The sequence below is a fragment of the Dasypus novemcinctus genome, chromosome 22 (genome assembly GCF_030445035.2).
Source record: "Dasypus novemcinctus isolate mDasNov1 chromosome 22, mDasNov1.1.hap2, whole genome shotgun sequence".
Classification (NCBI taxonomy): Eukaryota; Metazoa; Chordata; class Mammalia; order Cingulata; family Dasypodidae; genus Dasypus; species Dasypus novemcinctus.
In genome coordinates this window covers 1,990,347-2,009,758 of record NC_080694.1, presented here as the reverse complement: position 1 = coordinate 2,009,758, position 19,412 = coordinate 1,990,347, and the positions used below count along the sequence as shown (strand labels likewise).

General features: G+C 48.8%; 1 protein-coding gene across 1 annotated transcript; it reads right to left on the bottom strand.

Moving 5' to 3' along the window:
* Nucleotides 1-2,304: 2,304 nt before the first annotated feature.
* CFAP90 (cilia and flagella associated protein 90) lies at nucleotides 2,305-17,872 on the bottom strand. The gene is made up of 3 exons (XM_004474206.5): nucleotides 17,617-17,872; nucleotides 9,097-9,213; nucleotides 2,305-6,071 (listed from the first exon to the last, which is right to left on the bottom strand). Exons 1-3 carry the CDS (start codon nucleotides 17,791-17,793, stop codon nucleotides 5,892-5,894), a joined length of 474 nt encoding a protein of 157 aa, XP_004474263.1. The 5' UTR covers nucleotides 17,794-17,872; the 3' UTR covers nucleotides 2,305-5,891.
* Nucleotides 17,873-19,412: the final 1,540 nt, after the last annotated feature.

Sequence of the window (19,412 nt, the reverse complement as noted above, 5' to 3'; positions counted from 1 at the left end):
ATACTATGATATGGTTGCCTTAAACATTTGGAATTTAAAAGAAAGTCCAAATCAAGGTCATGCTTTCTTCCCTAAGAATGTGGTGTTCTGGGCTGGCTGCCAGCAATCCTTGGTCCTTATTTGTTTTATGGCAAGACACATGGCAGCATCTCCTGGTCTCTCCCTTCTCTTCCAGGTTTCACTGATGCTGAACTTATGCTCCGTCTATTGTTTTCTTTGTCTGAATTTCATTCTTTAGTGAATACATTTTTGGGCACTGCTGCACTGCATGGATTATAGTTTACATTGTAGTTTACACTTTCCCCCAGTACATTCAGTGGGTTATGGCAGGATATATAATGTCCAGCATCTGTCCTGGCAATATTATTTGCCAAGTCCCCCAAATACCCCTACATCTCATCTATTCTTCCCTTTCCCTGCCCTCAGCAACTACCATGGCCACTTTCTCCAGATCAGTGCTACAGTTTCTTCCACTACTAGTCAAAATAGTTCTATAGTAGAATACCGGTAAGTTCACCCTAATCCATATTTTATTCCTCCATCCTCTGAACCCTGGATTGGTGATGTCCACTCCAATTCTACATTGAGGGGGGGCTTAGATCCCATGTGACCAATGGATGTGATTCTCCCTCTTGGTGTTGTAGGCACTCTTGGTTCCCTGGTGTGGTGATTGACCATCTTCACCTCCCTGTTAGCTGATCTGTGCAAGTCAAACTGGAGAGTAGGAGCTGCAATCCTGCTGAGACTCAGGGCCCAGCTGGCACATGGCCAGTCCAGAGTTCGACTTCTCCTGGGTATACACCAACCCCAGCACTGACTAGTAAAAGTGACAGAAGAGGCATGTGTAGAAAGTTCACATCTGAGTCTAACTCCATCGCACTCAGGAACACAAATTTCAAAGTAGGACCCACTGACCAGGCACAGAATTCCAGAGCCAACCACCATGATCATAGAACCAGTGTATCTCCATAGCCCTCAGGAGCACCAGTACCTGGGGTTGTATCTACTTTGGCTGTCTCTGGGATCCTGCTGAAGCATGCATAAGCACAACCCCTCTGATGACCAATGAAGTCTTTTTTGAAGACTTAGCCATATATACTCATTTGTCTTTACCATTTCCCCCTTTTGTTCAAGGTCTTTTTCTAGTTGCATCACCAGTTAATGATTGGTAGTAATCCCTTGGTGCCAGGGAGGCTCATGCCTGGGAGTCATGTCCCACAGTGGGGGGAAGGTAATGCATGCATGTACATGCTGAGTTTGGCTTATAGAGTGGCCACATTTGAGCAACATGGAGGCTCTCAGGAGGTACTCTTAGGCACCCTGCAGCTCTAGGCCTACTTCAAATTTCAGGTACACAGGCTCATAAGCATAGTCATCAGTATCAAGAGCTCATCATTGGAGCCTCCTTCTTCACTAGTCTTTTCCCTTGCACTTGAGGGATTGTTGCTGTTCTATTGGGGAATGTGACAGAGCTCCCCCAGTTAGGAACTCAGCACTCCCTCAGTTGTCATTTGTAACTGTAACTACTGTGAAAAATATCCAACATATATTTGAACATTTTTATGTACCCTACATACATGCCCTGGAGAGCTCCCTCCCAACCACTTGTCCCCCATCAATGACACCCCACACCAGCATTCCTCCCTGCCATAGTTGAACCCCTCCATGGCCCAAAATATCTTCAAAAATGAAACCTAATATGTTGCCAAATTCTATTAATAGGAAAATGAAATAGTAGTGATAGGTTTAAAGATTAGAAATAGAATACATACTAATTTAGAAAAACTAAAAGTAAAAATAAATTGGGGTACTAAAAAATGAAAAATATCATAAAAACTTTGTTTTTCACATTTTGTCTTTAATCACTGTAATAGGTATTGCCCTCTGTGTACAGTGGGAAGGCAGTTTCTTTCATTTATTCCTCAGTGTCTACATCCTTTTTTTTCTAATTTTTTTCTCTCTATATTTTTTAAATGTTACATTCAAAAAATGTAAGAGGTCCCTATATACTCCCCACCCCCCTCACCCCACTCTTTCTACATCAGCAACTTCTTTCATCATCGTGGGACATTCATTGCATTTGGTGAATACATTTTGGAGCACTGCTTCACCACATGGATAATGGTTTACATTGTAGAAAGTTTTAGATCACAGTAATGCCACATATACAATATAAGGAACTCCCATATATCCAACATCAAACCTTTTTCCTCCTTCCCCAGCAATGATGTTTTTACATGTTCATGTTATATTTACTGCAGCTGATGTACAGATATTGAAATGTAGCTATCAAACATGGTCCCATTTTGGTTTACATTATGGCTTATATTTTAGACTGTACAATTGTCTAAACATTATGGTTTACATTTCAGCCTATAGACTTTTATACATTTTTGGTGTAATTTAACATGTCCTATGTTCATCATTGCACAATCTTGTGAAACACTTCCATTACTCCTCAGTCACCCTGCCTCCATCCATTCTTTTCCTCTCTCCCTCTCCCCTCAGATCCCACAGTTACAATCAATCTTGATTGCTTGAAGGACCAGATTCACAGATACTTGCAACAATACTGAGGGCTTGACATACTAGAATGTCCTTTCCCATTGGGAGCCACCAATTCTCTCGAGAGACACAATTTCCTCTATTTCAGAACTGACCCGACCCGCAGATCAGTCGAACCGAGACGTGAGGGAGGGAGTGGGAATGAAAAAGGGACAAGAGACACAAAGAATGGAGGCAAGACAAGATTCTGATCAAACTCATTTACTGAGGGTCAGTCAGGGGTTCTTATAGCCAGGGATGAATGAAGTGGTACATACTGACAACACATGTGTCAGTAAATGATTGGTTAACTAGATTTTGATTCTCGTGCCACACACACCTGCAGATGGTTATTTGGCAATGTCCACGGAAAGACTTTCGTGCTCTTTAGGGAATGCCTAATTGGAGCCCTGGGGAGTGGTGTAAGAATAGAAACTTAATTGAAACTAACCAGGTTTGGTTAGTATCTAAAAATAGCGCTTAGCAACAAGATGGCCAATACAGCACCTGTGCCAGAGGCAGCTTCCCACACAGAACATCAGGTCTCCCTAAAGCTCTTTGTGTTCCAGGCAACTGAAAACACTTCTGTGAGCTAAAAATGAAAATCAGAAGCCTCAGAGTTCACTTCTGTCAGGCCAGTGAACAGTGACATCCATAGGTGAGTAAAAATACCCATCCTCAAAGTTCTCCTAAACCCTTAAGTTTTGTAGGAAGTCTTCTTTCATTAAAAGCACTTTAGAAGAATCAGATGTGGCTCAAGCAGTTGGGCACCCACCTACCACTTGGGAAGTCCTGGGTTTGGTTCCCAGTGCCTCCTAAAGAAGGCAAACAAGACAGTGAGGGCTAGCCTGGCAAGCTGATGCAACAAGATAACACAATGAGAAAACAAGGAAACACTACAAGAGATACAATGTGTCTTGAGACAGATGTGGGTCAAGTGGTTGGACACCTTCCTCCCATATGGGAGGTCCCATGTTCCATTCCCAGTGCCTCCAAAAAAAAAAAAAAAAGATGAGCAGACAGTGAGTACAAACAATAATGAAAGGGTGAGAAATAAATAAATAAAAAATAAAATCTTCTAAAAAACACACACACTTTAGGTTCACACCCTTTAAAATAAAATTTCAGTATTTCAAAGCATCTGTTTAGAAATGACTAGGCTTTGTCTTGAATCCTCTATGTTATTCTTTTTCCAAACTCAATGTGCAATTCTTAAAGGCAATAACCACTCCACTTCCCTTTCTCTAGATATGTCTAACAATAGAAAAAGCATCATTGACTAATGGTGGAAATTTGATAAAGTGAAACAAATTATTTTAATCTAAGAATATGTTTCTGTTTGGTGTGACTTTAATGGGCTTATTTATTACCTTTAAGTTGAAAACATCTCGTCTACAAAAATACATTTAATTTCCGTAGCTGCCTAACAAATGCGAGATCTTTTGAAATCTTGCCCAATTCAAACCCTGCTTATTAAAAGTGAGCACTGAAAGGTTAATGGCCTAATTTAAAGTAAATGAAAATAACTTAAGTTTGAAGTTAATTTATTGCAGTCACTTTCAGATGAAGACATTTCCTACAGATACTTTGCTTTTCTTGGTAATCGAGACTGAAGAAAGAGTAATTTATAAAAATGTCTATACCCAAACTTTATATATTTTCTTATTGTATTACCAATATGATGTAATGGATCCAAAGGCACTCTGAATAAAATATTGCTAATTGTTTGAAAAAATAAAAGGCACCTATAGTGAAAAAGCTGGTTTCAAATGAATAAAGAATTATTTAGAAGTCACTCAACCTTGAAATGACCAGTAATTCAATGTCACAGGTCCTTTGAGAATGATCTGGGATTCAAAACAATAAAACCAATGATGGGGCAACAGAGAGGAAATCAATTAAATCACCTCCCCATCAACTGCTAAACTGGAGAATTTAATCACAATAGATGAGGGATTATCTCTTCCAAGGGATCACTCCACTAAAATATAGATGGTATCTCAACACTTGAACAATTTTTCAAATTGTCTCCAAAGTAAACATTTCCAAATGAGGTTAAAAGTGACTGCTTCGAAAACCACCCAAAGTTAATGGTCATCACCATATTTGCTGAGTGGGGTGGTGAGCTGGAGGGCCACCTGTATTATGACCAACTCTAGGAGCTCGCTGAGCCCCCCACAGACTCAGTGATGGGAGCTGAGTCACATCTCCCAAGGCATGTTCAAGTCCTGGTCCCCGGTTCTGTGGGTGGGAGCTATTTGGAAGGATCTCAAAGATCTAATTAAGATGAGATCAGATTGAGGCAGGAGGGCCTTCTTCCTAGAGGACTGGAGACCTCACAAGGAGAGGATCTGGACAGATGGACCCCTGTGCAGAAGTGGAGACCACAGGAGACAGACAGCCATATGATGAGCAAGCAGAGGCTGAGGCGCCAGCAAGACACCCTGCTGCAGGACAGCATGGCTGCTGGTCCCTTGATTTGATGTCTAGCCTCCAAACCCTGAGACAATGAATTCCTGCTGCCTGTGGTATGTGTCATGGCAGACCAGTCCAGACACAGACACAGACAAGGTTAGGATCCCCCGCTGTAAAGGTGGGGGGATGTAGACTCCAGTAGATGACATGACTTGCACTAGACCTTGGAGCTAGAAAGTGACGGAGCCAGAATTTCACCCAACCCTGCTGAATGCCAAGGTCCATGCTTTCCCCATGACCTCAGCTGCTTTTCACTTGTGAAGTGACAGCAGAAAATGCTGGACACCAGGACCATCCATCCTTCCTAGGGATTTTTGCCCTCAAGTGAACAAAATTCCATTATTTGCAGTTCAGACCATTGAGGAGAAAGTGCATTGCGGTACCTGGAGTTCAATTGTGCCAAAATGGAACTTTCCTTATATTTCCTCTTGAGGAAAGTAAAAGGCAAGGGTTGTTTTGTGTACACTAGAGATAATATCAGGCAGTAGTGGCTTCTGTGACTATTATGAAAATAACTCCACTCCCTCCCAAAATACAAATGCGGAGCCCATGAACAAAAAGCCCAGTCACTTAAGGTGGGGGGAAAGGTTTAATGTCATGGAGGTGCCCGCAGGGAATGAGGCACCAGCATCACTTAATCTGAAATAGTCTCATGTAAAAGCCAGCCTGCTGGATGCCCCCACATCTTAAAGGTTCCGCCAGGCCCTGACGGAGTCCCCTTAGGGAAGCTGCTCGATGTTCATCGTCCCCACGTAAGGCTGGATGGGGGCATCGCTGCAGTTCCTAGGTGTCAGCACAACGGGGACTTAAGGCCCCAGGCTCCCCCCTCTCTGTGGAAGGGGCCCCCTGGGCCTTTGCGGCCTGGGGCAACCTCAGGCTGGAGAAATGTGCCCAAAGCCGGGGGCCTTGATGCTGGGAATGTCATTCTTCCTGTAGAAGTCAGCCCTCACGTGGCTGGCGCGGCCATGGTCGCGGTTCAGTGGCTCAACAGGCTGGTGGATGCGCTTCCCATAGGTGGAAGACGTCAGCACCCCAACGGGCCGTTCGTGCTCCTGTGGGAGATCATGGAGATGCTCCTGTCAGCAGGGGTCTGCCGCAGCAGGTGCCTGAATCCCACCAAGGGATGCCAGGTGGGCAAGCACCCGCACCCTGCCATGGTGCACCAGGTGGGTTCCTGCACACCTGTGCCCTGCCACATTGCCCTAGGTGGGTGCCTGCACACCTGCACCCTGCCACATTGCCCTAGGTGGGTGCCTGCATGCCTGCACCCTGCCACAGTGCACTAGGTGTGTGCCTGTGCACCTGCACCCACCAAGATGCACCAAGGTACACCTGCATCACCTCCTCCCTGGTCCCTTACAGGCTACTCCAAAGCCTGAGGGTGCCTGTACCATGTGAGCCTCTGTGCCCTCTGCTCAGAACCTGCCAGTGTCCTCAGGTCCCTCCGAGGTGATGGCAAAGCTCTTGCAGTGCCTTCAGGCTCTATGGCCTGGGCCCTGCTTCCCTCTGACCACACCTTCATGACCTCCGCCCTTCTTCCCTCTCTCCCAGCTGCCTCCTGCCCACCTTTCTTCCTGCCCTGGCCCTCTTTCTTGCCCCAAACACACAGGGCTCCTTCCAGCTTCCAGACCTTCATCTTCTCTGTTTCCTCCCCCTGGAAACGTGGCCCCTTCTCCCTTCAGTCCCCTTCCCATCAGGTCTTAGTTCAAGAGTCAGTCTTCCCAGACTCCTCCAGCTCAGCCAAAGCAGACCCCCTGCCCTCACCACCTCCCCACTCCCCCTCACCCATTTAACATTTCACCCTACACTGCTTTATTTTCTACACACCACTGACCAATGCCTGCAATTAGGTTCACTGTGCACTTGCCTTTTATTTTTCTCTCTCATGGGAATGTAAGCCCTCAGAGGGCAGGGACTTTTGTCTCATGACCTTTATGCCCAGTAAGCTTATAGCAGATGATCAAAAGGTATCTGCTGACTACATGGATATAAGTAATGTCAGGCATGCTTTTCTCATGAGAGAAAAATTCAGAATGAATGAATGTGAACAAAAATAATACACCTCATAGTACCTCCAGCACTTTCTTTCACATCGAAGTAAAAATTATTGTGAAAAATGACACGGTGGCATTCTTAAACAGCAGCAGCAACAGGCAAAAATCCAATGATTCCCACCAGAAGCTTGTGTATTAAAATTTCTGTCAAATGTATTAAATAAAAGCTATCTACTCAGCAACTGGCCTACATTAAAAGCAATGTCCTCAGATCAGACTTTGTGAGGCTAATGCTGCAGTGTGGAAATGCGGCAGGAGGGCCTAGTGCAACAGGCAGTTAGGCCTGTTGACCTAATGCCAGGAAGCAATTTCCTGGGAAAGAGCAGTAAAAATCATCCTCAATAAATGGAGGTGCTCCTACTAGGTGGGTTGGGAAAGCATGGAAAGTTGTTCAGGCTACTTCAAGTTTAATAATTAGCTTTTCCCCTTTCTGGTGACAATGAAGCAGTGTGATACGTTCTGATAAAGAATACATATTTTTGCAATGTTAAATGTGGTCTGTGCTGCATCTTATTACATAATCATACACTCTTACAAAAGAGTGGTCAACTTTATATTAGGTATTATTTTACAGAAGTCTCCTCTGTTCCTGAAGGAGTCAGTGATGGAGAACAGCTTTCCTGGAGTCTTGCCCTTCTTCTAATGATAGACCTTTGCCTGTAAAGAGGTGCTAGAACCTTCGCAGATGAACTTAGGTGGAGTGGCTGAAGCCTTAGCAAAGGGTCCTTAGCATGGAATTCTAATGTCAGGGCAGCCAACTGATTATTCACCACATGGTCTTGCCCCTCCTTCAGCCCCAGTTTAGTAAAATACATCCTCCACTCCCCCCCCAGTCCACAGTGACTCAAGCAGAAAGATCTAGAAGCAGTCCTGGGTTCCTCTTGCCCGCAGTTCACACCAGGTCCATCACCACACCAGCTAGCCAACTTCTCCCACTGGGGTTCTAGCGCCACCAGCTCTGCCTGGACTGCTCTTCCCATTTAGACTCAAGGCTGCCCCGTGGGCTACTCTGCACCTACAGCCAGAACAATGTTTTTTTCTTCTTCTTTATTTTCTTTTAAAAGTTGCATTCAAAATATATGAGGTCCCCATATACCCCCAACCCACCCACACCAACCCTCCCACATCAACAACCTCTTGCATCATTGGGTAGACTGGGGGAAAGTGAGACCAATGATTTTTAAAATGACTCAGCTCCAGCACTTCCTGGCTGGACACCCTCAGAGTTGCCCACTGCTCCCAGAACAAAGCTCCTTCCTTCAGCTACTGAGTGCCCCTCATGGCCAGGCAAGCCTCAGCCTCCAGCTCACCTCTCCACTGCCCCCATATGCCAGGTGCTGTTGCACCTTGGTGCTTCCACGCAATCCCTTCCATCTGACCAGGGCACCCCCGAGCTACCCTTCATGCAGCCAGCTCCCTCATCCTTGAGTCCTCAGGTCCCATGCCAACTCCTCTGAGAAGCCCACCTGTCCTGTACTCCTCCCCAGGTGACCTGCTGCAGTCCTTGGCCATCTCTCCCCATGAGCACTGCTGTCCTGATGCCACCCAATGTGGCTGGCTACATGAAAACCCCTTTCTCAGAAAACTGAGGGGGGGCCGAGCAGAGATTTTTTCCATGTGTGGTGGTGATGCTGGCTAGGTAACTAGCCTGGGAGGAGGAGTCCTGCTTGTGCAGGGTCATCCCTAGGAGTCCAGGGTCCTGAGAAGAACTGAGACAGCCAGAATTAAGAGATAAGCAAAGACTTACTTTACCCATGGAAAAGGATCTCTTAGTTTTACTCTCATTTATTGCTTGATTATATAGAACCAAACAACTGAATCATAACCATTAACACACAAGGAACATGATAAGAGAGAGAAGCTATAAGAATAGCTTAGTAATAGCTTCTGGGTACAGTATGACTCAGGAGAGCTGCCAGATTCCCTGAGTTATGAATAGCAAATTGAACACAATATTACAACACTTACACACATTCATATGTTAATCTGGTAATAGCTGGTGGATTTCCCATCTTAACATTACCTCCTCGTTAATGTAAAGTCCGAGGCTTTTTGCGTGTTCTCTGTCATCTCGGTGCAATTTCTGATTATAATCTAGATTCTTCTTAAAAATGCAGTCATAGAGGGAAATGATACCTGTCTTGGAATAAAAAGAGAAAGAAAGTTACGCATTTATTTGAAGCTGAGTCATCAAAACCTGATGAAACACAGATGCTAACCTGTCCCTGATGGAGCGCAGGGGCGTAGAGTTTCCAGGCTGCAGCAAGTATTTGGGGGTTGGGGGGGTCTCCCCTTAGAATGGAACTGGCTGTGGCCCAGAGCAGGGAGCCAAGGTCCAGCCCAGCAAAGGTGGGTGCCCCTGGAGCCAAGGGGCCTGGAATGGGGCACAGGCCTCTTTTCTTCTCCGGTCATTTTAGCTCCCTCAATTTTTTCCCTTTTCCATTTCTTCTCCACTCCTATCTTTTTCTTATTTGTCTTCTTTTTCTTATTTGTGCTCTGCCCCCTGCTTTTGTTTTAGGCCTGCCTAGCATCCATTCATTTGTTCATTCAATCATTCACTCATTCATTCTGCAAATATTTACTGAGTATTCTCTGTGTGCTATGCCAAAAATGGTGCAGGGCCCATAGCTTGCCCCGTCTAATATTTCACCAAGCTAACAAATAAGATCACAAACCCCTGAATGCAACAGCTGACACTGTCCAGGGACATCTCCCCAGCTCTCTGTCTCTGACTCCATCACTTGTGTACAAACGTAAAGTAATAAACAGTGTGCTCTGTCTCGAGGGGCATGGGCTGTGTGCTGGTTTTCTCCTTCATGTCTTCTACTGTATTTCTTAAATTTTCTTTAGTAAGCTTGTACTGCTTTTGCAAAATTAACCATTCCTGAATCCTAGGAATGTGTAACAGAAAAGGAGTTACTTGTTATGTTGTCAGCCAAGAGTCAGCTGTGTACAGGCAAATCCCTCTGTAGAGACAAAAATAGTTTATCATGAGCTATCATACTTGGTAATTCATATATATATGCATATATAGCTCATATATATCCATATGTATGTATACATATGTGTATGATAAATATATTTGTACACTCACATACATCTGTTGTCTAGAAAACAATGCTGTTAAAAGAGGTATCATCTTTTAATACCTCCATTTTTTTTCATCCCAGCTTGTTCTTAAAGGGAAAGTACATCTGCCTCATTGTCTAATAAAAGAAGAAGAAATGCACATGCTAGCTGTTCTTTAACCCTCCTGGTTAGCTGTGGCTCACTCTGGCTGCCTTAGATCCTCCCAGCAGTGAACTGAGACACTTGGTCTCGCTGGATTTGGGGAGTATCAGGTCTCTAACCTAATGCCAGGTTGCCTAAGCTTGTTTTTGCATTACTTTTTTCTTCTGGATAGTAACACTAGGAAGCATTTCTACCAACTACAAGGCACAAGGTAGAAGGCAGCTGTTAAGAGAATGCAGCACAGATGCAGAGTATGTTGAAAAACCCAGTAACCTCCATCCTCACTGACTCCAGGAACTCAGACTGGGTGAACACGGCTTCAGTTGAGCCTCTACCAACCCTTCACACACCTTCCATCCTGTGCAAGACACCTGGTCCTTAGTGGGAGGTGTGAAGATAAGTCAGCCTGGCTGTCATCCACAGCCACCCTGCTAAGGGCAACAAGACAGTCCTTAGTATTGTTTTAAAGTTCTTGAGAATTACAGGGTGGCCATGCTAAAGGAACTTGTCACACAGCTGCTGAAATCCTGGTGTGCCTGTGCTCTGAGTCGCTTTACAGGAAGGGGAGGACAGAAAACCTACCAGCACAGGCCCAGGGCTTCTGCTCTTGTGCCACCCCTGGCCAGAATGAGCGCACTGTACCCAAGCTTCCTCCCATCTCTGCCTTCAAGCTTGTCCACTTCTGGTGTGGGCACAGGGTGCCAAGGCCCACCATGGCCTTTGCTTCTGCTGAAAGCATCACCTCCAGTATGGGTCATACACTCCTAGGTTAAAGCAAAGCCCAAACCATGGCCAGTGATAAAGTTTTCAGTGTTTGGTACTGTGAAAATTGGATAGCTCTTTGGAGAAAAAATAAACTTGTATCTTCTCATTTCATAGTAGACAAAAGAAAATTTTGGATGGATTTTTAAAAGTAAGTGAAAAAATAACTCTAAGAACCTTCTAATCATCAAAGCAATGGGGAAAAATCACACAAAAAATATCAATCGTTTTGACTATATGTATTAGTCAACTAAAGGGGTACTGATGCAAAGTACCAGAAATTTTTTGGCATTTATAAAGGGGATTTATTTGGGGTAGAAGCTTACAGTCACAAGGTCATAAAGTGTAAGCTACTTCCCTCACCAAAGTCTGTAGCCACATGTTGGAGCAAGATGGCTGCTGGTCCCTGCGAGAGTTCAGCCTTCCTCTTCAGGCTCTGTGGTCCCAGCTTCTGGTCTCAGCTTTAGGCTGGCATAAGGTCTGTCTCTCTCCCTGGCCTTGTTTCTTTCTGGGCTCAGCTGCTCTGTTTTCTCCACAAGGTCAGCTGTAGACCATCAGCCTCTCTCTCTTCCTGGGGCCTCTGCCGTGTCTATGGAGCCATCTCTATTCCTCTGTGTTCTTCTCCTGTGTGTTTACTTCAAAGGGCTCCAACTCAAAACTCCAACTGCTTCCTTTGCCATGTCTTTTTCTTAGTGAGCCCCTGCCCACCAAAGGGGTAAAGACTCAACATCCTACTGACATGCCCATTCAAAACCCCCATCATAATTTAATAAAGTAAAAGTGAAATCTCTGAAGTTAACACAATCTAATATGCCCAGAGGAACAGACCAGTTTGCAAACACAATCCAATATCTATTTTTGGAATTCATACACAATATCAAACTGCTGCACTACATAAAATTAAAGATACTTGAATAAAATAAAATAAAACTTTCAAAAAATGTAATACATCATGGAGAGATCTCATTATCTTTAATATATGTAACATAGGAAGCTGATGGGCTTGGTGTCGCCTCTAGCTGGGAGTGCTTTGTCCTCTTGAAGGAAACTTTATAGGTAAGCCCCCAGACCAGAAGGCCCTTCAGGAATCCAAGGAAGCCCAAGCACCCCACCCACTCTGCTGGGATGGTGGGATGTCAGTTCTCCAAAGGAGGAACTTGATCTTCTGCCAGGGCAAGTTCTGGAATCCAGACCCTCCCCTCTGAGTAGAGGTACTGCCCAGCCCACTTGAGGCCAGCTGGCAGGAAAGAAAGATAATGTGCTCCCTATCTCACTCTCACGCCACCCCCACAGGCCCAGTAAATTAAGGACTTAGAAGGAAGCTGGGTTCCTGGTCAGATCTGTGGCTTGAGTCCCTCTGGACCAGCCCAAAGTGGAACACATATGTGGTGGGGGAACAGCTGCTGGGTCCAGCACAGAGACCTGGCCTCCAGACACCTGGTGGAGACATGGAAGGCACCCTCCTCCCTCACACCTGAAACCTAGTGCCAAAGTGGAGAGGGTGGCCAGCCTGGCGATGCTCTGGTGGGACCTGGTGGGACCAGCCCCGCCCAGCCCGGGGATGGGTCAGCCAGCAGGGGGCAGCTCTAACAGCAGGGGAACAGGGAAAGGGAAGATCCTCAGGGAAAAGGCTGGGCTTGTGCTTCCTCTGACCCTTCTGAGCTGAGCAAGCCCCTGGGGTTCTTATTCTGGGAGGAAGATCCTAAAGGGGAAGAATGGGCTGAAGAACAGAGCATGCAATCACCCTACACTGAATGTGTGAGCAAACGGTACTTTATTTTGTTCCCTAAGCTGGAGAACTCAGCATAATAGAGTATGATATGCAACATGACAGAAAAATGCCCATATCTTCTCCTTCTAGTCAGGTCTAAAACACTCTTTAAAGTAAGAATGATGAGTAAGCAGCAATGCCTGCCTCCCAAGCCCTGGATTAGTTACCAGGAGCCTACCATAGCTCAGAATAGCCTTCTTTAGCACTGCTGGTGGATGTTATCAGAATCTTAGACAGGTTTTTCCTGTGGGGATTTTGCATATTTTGAACTTTTGCAGCACAAAAATGAATTCTTCTATCACAAAAAAATAATTTCATCACCAGCCAGCCTCAGTTAGTAACATGACCATCTGTTTCCAACAACTAACCAAACTGAAAAATCTGCTTCTCCTTTATTTTTTTCATCAATTTTTCTTTTCTCTTTTTTTCTTCCACTACTTTATGGGTTGAAGCAGAATGTTAATAAAGCTGATCTAGATTTAGATGCTCTCACAAAACAGAGCTTCTGGGTTTATTGGTATTTTGCTATTACAATCTCTCAAGGGATTTCCTGTTTCACACATGATGCTGCTTTTAAAACACAGAGCAAAACGAACCCCATTTACCTTTCTCTCCTGATGTCCCTCTGGCCCTTTGTGTTTTGAGTATTGTTGAATTCAGTGTTTCCTGATACTGGTTTAGCCCTTGCTGTCTACCATCAGTTTTCCCTCAGGAAATAACTGAGGTGTGAACAAAGTAGAGGGCAGTGCAGAAAGAGGGCTGCTGAGGTTGGTGGGGCTGGGGGTGGGAAATGGACGTGACTGCGGAGGAGACTTTGCTCCTCAGGGTGGAGCTGTGGCTGAGAAAGGGCACTTGGCCGGAGAAGCATGGGCTTCCCAACAGTGGGAAGGGGAGCCAGAGACACAACCCAGAGGGCTCTTCAGGGTCCACTGAGTGGTAACTGGCACCAAGAGCCCATTCTCCTCCACTCCTGGCCACCCAGGGGAGTAACCATCCCTGCTCCTCTGCTAGGTGCTTCCATGTGACCAAGGAGTTACGTGCAACTCTTCAGTCAGAAGCATGAAAGCGCTCATGGCAAGGGGCTCCCGAGGCTTCACACCAAAAGGACAGCAGGCTGAGCAGTGACCCTCCCTCCACCTGGCCTGCTGAGACTGGATGGAGTAGAGCCTCCCTGCCACACACACACACACACACACCTTGGCATGGGAACTCTATCTTTACATTAAGCCGCTGTCTCAGTTTGCCTGGGCTGCTATGCCTCCACGTTGAAGCTTCTATCATGTGCATCTCCTACAGTGACCAGATCAGGGAGGAAAGGCTTTGGGCCTCTGGGCACTGACCATCACTAGCCAAAGCCAATAACAGTAATGAGCTCCACTGACCCAGGGCTCACTGTGGCCCACTGTATACACACTAACTACATTCATTCTCATAAGTGCTCCGTGAGGTTGGTTCCATTTGATCTGTCCTAGAACAGCAAAGTGAGATGGAGAGGCTGTGACTCGTGAAGCCCCCACAGCTAGTCAACATGGAGCTGACACTTCCACCCAGGACTCCTCAGCCCGGGCTGCTAACCACCACACTGACTACTGTTAACTGTGCTCCTTGGAAATCAGTTAGGAAGTAATTTGATCAGCTTTGGTAGGGCCTGAAATTGCCTGCAGTGATTTTCGGGGCAGTTCAGTCCTTCAGCAAAACTGTCCTACAGAACTCACTCTCTTTATGTCCATGATCCCAAGGTCAGGGGAACTGCTCCTGGAGCCCTGGAGCTGATCAGATACCAGTGCCCATAATCCAATAACGTGGCATGAACAGTGGTAGCTCACCCATGAAATGGACTTTGAAATGCCTTTTGCTGTTCTTTGTGCTTTTAAGGCTCTTTTCTTTAGATTTTAATTAATATTTATTTTGGTGTCATCATTTCCTTTTGTCATACCCAAAGCCTCAGGACTTGAATTTGCCTGTGACCCCAGCTAATCAAGTCACCCTGAAATGCTTTAAACACATAAAATCCCATTTGAATGAATGTGTTCTAAAGACACTGCCCATTTTCCAGGAGGCAGTAAGGCATTCGAGCAGGAGTCGGGGACTTTCTCTGTGGAGGGCCAGGTGGGAACTCTCCTGCCCCATGGGCTCTGTTGCAATCACTCAGCCCCGACATCCTAGACTGGATGATGGGGAAATGAATGGGTGTGGCTGTGTTCTTAAAAAACTTTATCAAAACAGGCAGGGGGCCAGATTTGGCTCACGGGCCTTAGTGTGCCAACCCTGTCCTATAGAGAGGTGTGCTTATGGCTCCTTCCTGATTTCTCTCCAAGAGAAAGAGCCCGGGTCACTTCCTACCTCGGGGCCCCTCTCTGTCCCTTGTTCAGTCAGCCCTGGAAGGTGAGGCCACTTATCAGGCCACCAAATTCAGGAAGGAGAAACTGAGTCTTCAGGCTCACTCTGCCCTTCTCCCTCCTGGGCCTGGCCTGTAGGGGGCAGGGGTTCTGCTCTGCTTTTCCACCACATTCCCCACTGCGCAGTCCTCAGCGGTACCTTACATCAGCGACACCCCATTGAGGAGCAGTCTACAGTCCACCTTAGGGTGCTATGGAAAGGGACTCCTCAAATGTACAAATGGTGTAGTGTAAGCTGTCTTTGTTATTCCAAAAATCCAGGCGAATTTTATATTCTCTCAATAAAGTGGCATAGAACAACTGCATACACCAAGATCCTGGCTTTTTGGCTATTATCTCACGAAGGCCATCAACTCACTGGCAGTATCATAGGTACTGCATACTTAAAATGTAAAGCCCACTTAGTAAGTGAAACTATTTACAGTTGTTTAAAACCTATTGCGCACAGGAAAAAAAAAAACATATGAGGTGTGTGTTGCAGAAGGTTGGGACCCCTTCCATCCCACCCCACTCCTGTTTTAATGGCCAGCAGAGACAGGTACGGAGTCAAGAGACCTTCCTTCCTCCCTCCCTCCAGTCCTTCCACAGGCTCAAAGCCAGACAGAGGGGGTCTCAGATTCAAGAGACGACTCAGGGGCAGGCTGAGGGCCACGTTGCTTCAACTGGAAACTGCTTCTGTGTGTGAAGTGAAGCTCGTGAGCGTCAGAGGCCTCCCACCAGTACTCCAGCGAGAGCCGACCTGAACTGGGGCTTACCTGTGCACCACTGACTGTGGGCGGCTAGGAGGAGAGGAAGGAGGCATTTTGTGGGTTTATTTTATATACTATTAACTTCCTTTCCAAGTGGATCTGTATTTTGTGCTATGGGTTGAACTGTGTCCCCCAAAAAGACCTTGAAGTCCTAATCCCGGGTACCTGGGAACTTTTTGCGAAAGCATTATTGTGAATGGAATCATTTAAATTGAATGAGGCCGACTGCAGTGGGTGGGCCCTTAGTCCAGCACAGCTGGTGTCTTTAGAAGGGGGGTGTGGGCACAGACAGACAAGAGGGGAGCGCACCATGGGAAGAGAGACAGAGCAGGCCCCAGGGCAACTGAAGAGGCCCTGAAACCCATGACTTGCTGGCCATGCACAAGGAGCAGAGCGGCCAGGACGGACCCACCAGCACCGGCCCACGCACTTGTGGCTTCAGCCTGCAGGGCTGAGAGCCCGGTTTCTGGTGTTTTTAGCCACCCAATTGTGGCACTTGTGACAGCAGCCTGAAGAGTGAGGCGCCCCTATTCTGGCCATCCCATCCCACCAGGAGGGCTGATAGCCCAGTTGCCCAGCTGTCCGCCAGGCTTAGGGACCCCAACCAAGGCTCTTATCTAATCAGATGCCCGGGGACGCCCTGGGGACTACAGAAACAATGTTGAAAAGAAAGGAATGGGTGACCTGGACAACTCTCAACACGCTTCTCTTCCTCCCTTCCGCCCTCTCTTGGGGGGCTTTGGCTGCTCAGACCCCCCCAGCTCTTCCCACCACGCACACCTTCTCAGAGCGGCGGCGCCAGATGGTGCAGACCTAATCCTGGTTCTCCTTGGTGGGTGGGAAGGCGGCCCGAGGGTTCCCGGGGCCCAGGACCGCCATCGGCCTGTCTTCTTCCTCACGGCCTGGGGACCACCGCGCAGACCGCTCAGGGGGCCGCGGCCACACGCTGCACAGCCTCGGCGCACCCTTTCCAAACTGTCTGTGCACCTCCGGGCAGTCGCGAGGCCCCTCCAGCGCCGGAGGGTGGGTGTCACTGTGTCTCGCAGTACTAGAAGCTCTGCTCTCCGGGGTCCCGGCGCCCTTCCCACCGACTCCGCTGAGGAGCCCCTGCCCCCTCCACCCCGGGCGCCCCATCGAGTCCTCCTCCCCGGGGAGCATTCCCTTCTTCTCCCCCACCCACTCGACCTTCCCGGTAGCCCTTTCCCAGTGTGCTGTCCTGCTCCCACCCCCAATAGGCTGCCCGGGCCCCGCCCCCACACCCTGCCGGGTCCCCAGACCCCTTTCACGCGGTGCAGCTGGATCTCCAGTCCCCGTTCTGGGTGGTACAGCCCCCCGCCCCAACCCTCCCGGCTGTGAAGTCCGCCGCAGCCCCAGCCCAGTCCCTAAACCTTCCCCGCGCCCCCCGCTTGAGCACCGCCCCAGCCCCTAACCCCGCCCCCAGCCCCTAACCTCTCTCCCCGCTTGCAGCCCCGCCCCCAGTCCACCTCCAGGCCCTAATTTCTCTCCCCGCTTGCAGCCCGCCGCAGCCCCGCCGCAGCCCCGCCCCTAGCCCCGCCCCTAGCCCCTAACCTCGCCCCTCGCTTGCAGCCCCGCCCCGGCGCCCCTCCCCCGGCGCCGCCCCCGCGCCTCACCCGGGCCTGGCGGGAGAAGTAGCTGTGCTCCTTGGGGTCCAGGCGCCGCGGTGGGACGTAGCTGAAGGCGGACAGCGCCGAGATGGGCGGCGGCCGGGGCTTGCCCCGCAGCGTGGCGGCGGTGATCTCCTCCTCGTCCTCCAGGCCGCCCTCTTCCGGCTTCTCGGCCGAGGTCATGTCGTCCCGCCCGGCCAGGGAACTCGAACGTGTCCTCCTGCCCCGCTGCCCGGCGCCCGCGTTCGGCGGTTGCCGGGCAACCGCGGCCTCGCATTACAAAACTGGGCGGAGAGCGCAGGACGCGGGCGCAGAGCGGCGGGAGCAGGGCCGGGGAGCAGGGCGGAGGGCGCAGAGCGGGGGGCGCGCAGAGCAGGGGGCGCGCAGAGCAGGGGGCGCAGGGCGCGGGGAGCAGGGCGGAGGGCGCAGTGGGGCCGCGCCCTCCCGTCTCCCTTCGGGTCCCTGGAGCGCCCACTTGGGACGCGAGGAGCCCCGTCTGCTGGGCAGGTGCAGCCCCCCCGGCGCACCCCCGCCTGCTTGCCTTTGCCCTCGCCTTGGCGGAGGGGCCCAAGCAGGGAAGTACAGGCCGCCCGCGCGGGGCCTCTGAAACCCTCCAGGAGCCGCGGACCAGAAGTGGAAGACGCCACCGTGTATTAACCCAGTGTGTCCGCAGCAGCGTCGGTCAACATGCAGCGAACCGTATTTCAGGGCCTCAGTCACCCCCGGTGCGGGTGTTCAGCAGCACGAATCCAATCGAACCTCGTGGAATCTGGCAAAAAGCTGTTCCGGAGCGCTCTCCTGTTTCTTGAGCCGAATGCTGGTTCAAGAGGTGTGTTACGTTTGTTGAAAGTTAACTCAACTTGAAAGCCTGAGATGTGTGTGTGTGTATCAATAAAATGAAAAGGGGAACAAAACAGGCTCGGGAAAACTTTAACCAGGGCGGCTCTAGGAAGGTTGGCCTGAAACACAAACGACAATGAGGAGCCGGACTTGTGAAATCTGGGGGACCGTGGGTCGTTCCGGGAAGAGAGAAGAGCATCTGTGGTGGCCCTGAGGCCAAGCCCATTGATGTGCGGGCAGCAGAAAGGGAGGACCAGGACGGTGCAGCTTCCAGAAGGGGGGGCCAGTAGGGACTGCAGGTGACAGGCAGGCAGGGGAGGGGGCGGTCTCAGGTAATGACCAAGGAACACCCCTCTTCGGAGGCTTCTTGCCTGCAGGCTTCTTGATGCAGGCTCTTGTGGTAGGACGCCCCCTCAGTCCAGGCATCTCTGCTGAGGTGGCCTTGGGGAGACCTGAGGTCCCTTGGGCAGGATTTCAGACAGCACTGTGCAGTACCATGTGTCTCTCACGTGGCCGCCCATGCTTTGATTGCCCTCCTCACCCATCTTTCTGCTCCAGTCAGAGCAGACGTGTCCCTCATGTGTTGGCCAGAGAGAGGTACCAGCCTCCCATGTTCCCACGCTCCCGGGGGCTCATCAACCTCAGGGACCACTTGGAGACGTTGTCCCTGGAGCTTAAGAGACATAGTTCCACCTCTCCTACTCATCCTTCCCCCGTGGGCAGAGACCCTCATGAAAGCACCAGCAAATATCTTGTTTTCTCTAGGTGAAAAAAAAAAATCTTTTATAATTTCTAGCTACCTCTCCAAACTATCTTATCAACAGGATGGGGGATCACTAAGGGCCACAGATTAACTTGCATAAGTGATTGGGTATCATATATGGGAATCTGGAAGTAAATGGGACCAATTATCTGGAGAATTCAGATGGAATTTGAGACAAATAATTTCATTGTAAAAAAAA

Coding starts and splice junctions, on each gene's coding strand:
- CFAP90 (XM_004474206.5), bottom strand. CDS start 17,793: ATGACCTCGGCCGAGAAGCCGGAAGAGGGCGGCCTGGAGGACGAGGAG. Junction 9,214..17,616: donor ACTTCTCCCGCCAGGCCCGG/GTGAGGCGCGGG, acceptor TTTTATTCCAAG/ACAGGTATCATTTCCCTCTA. Junction 6,072..9,096: donor GACTTTACATTAACGAGGAG/GTAATGTTAAGA, acceptor GATCTCCCACAG/GAGCACGAACGGCCCGTTGG.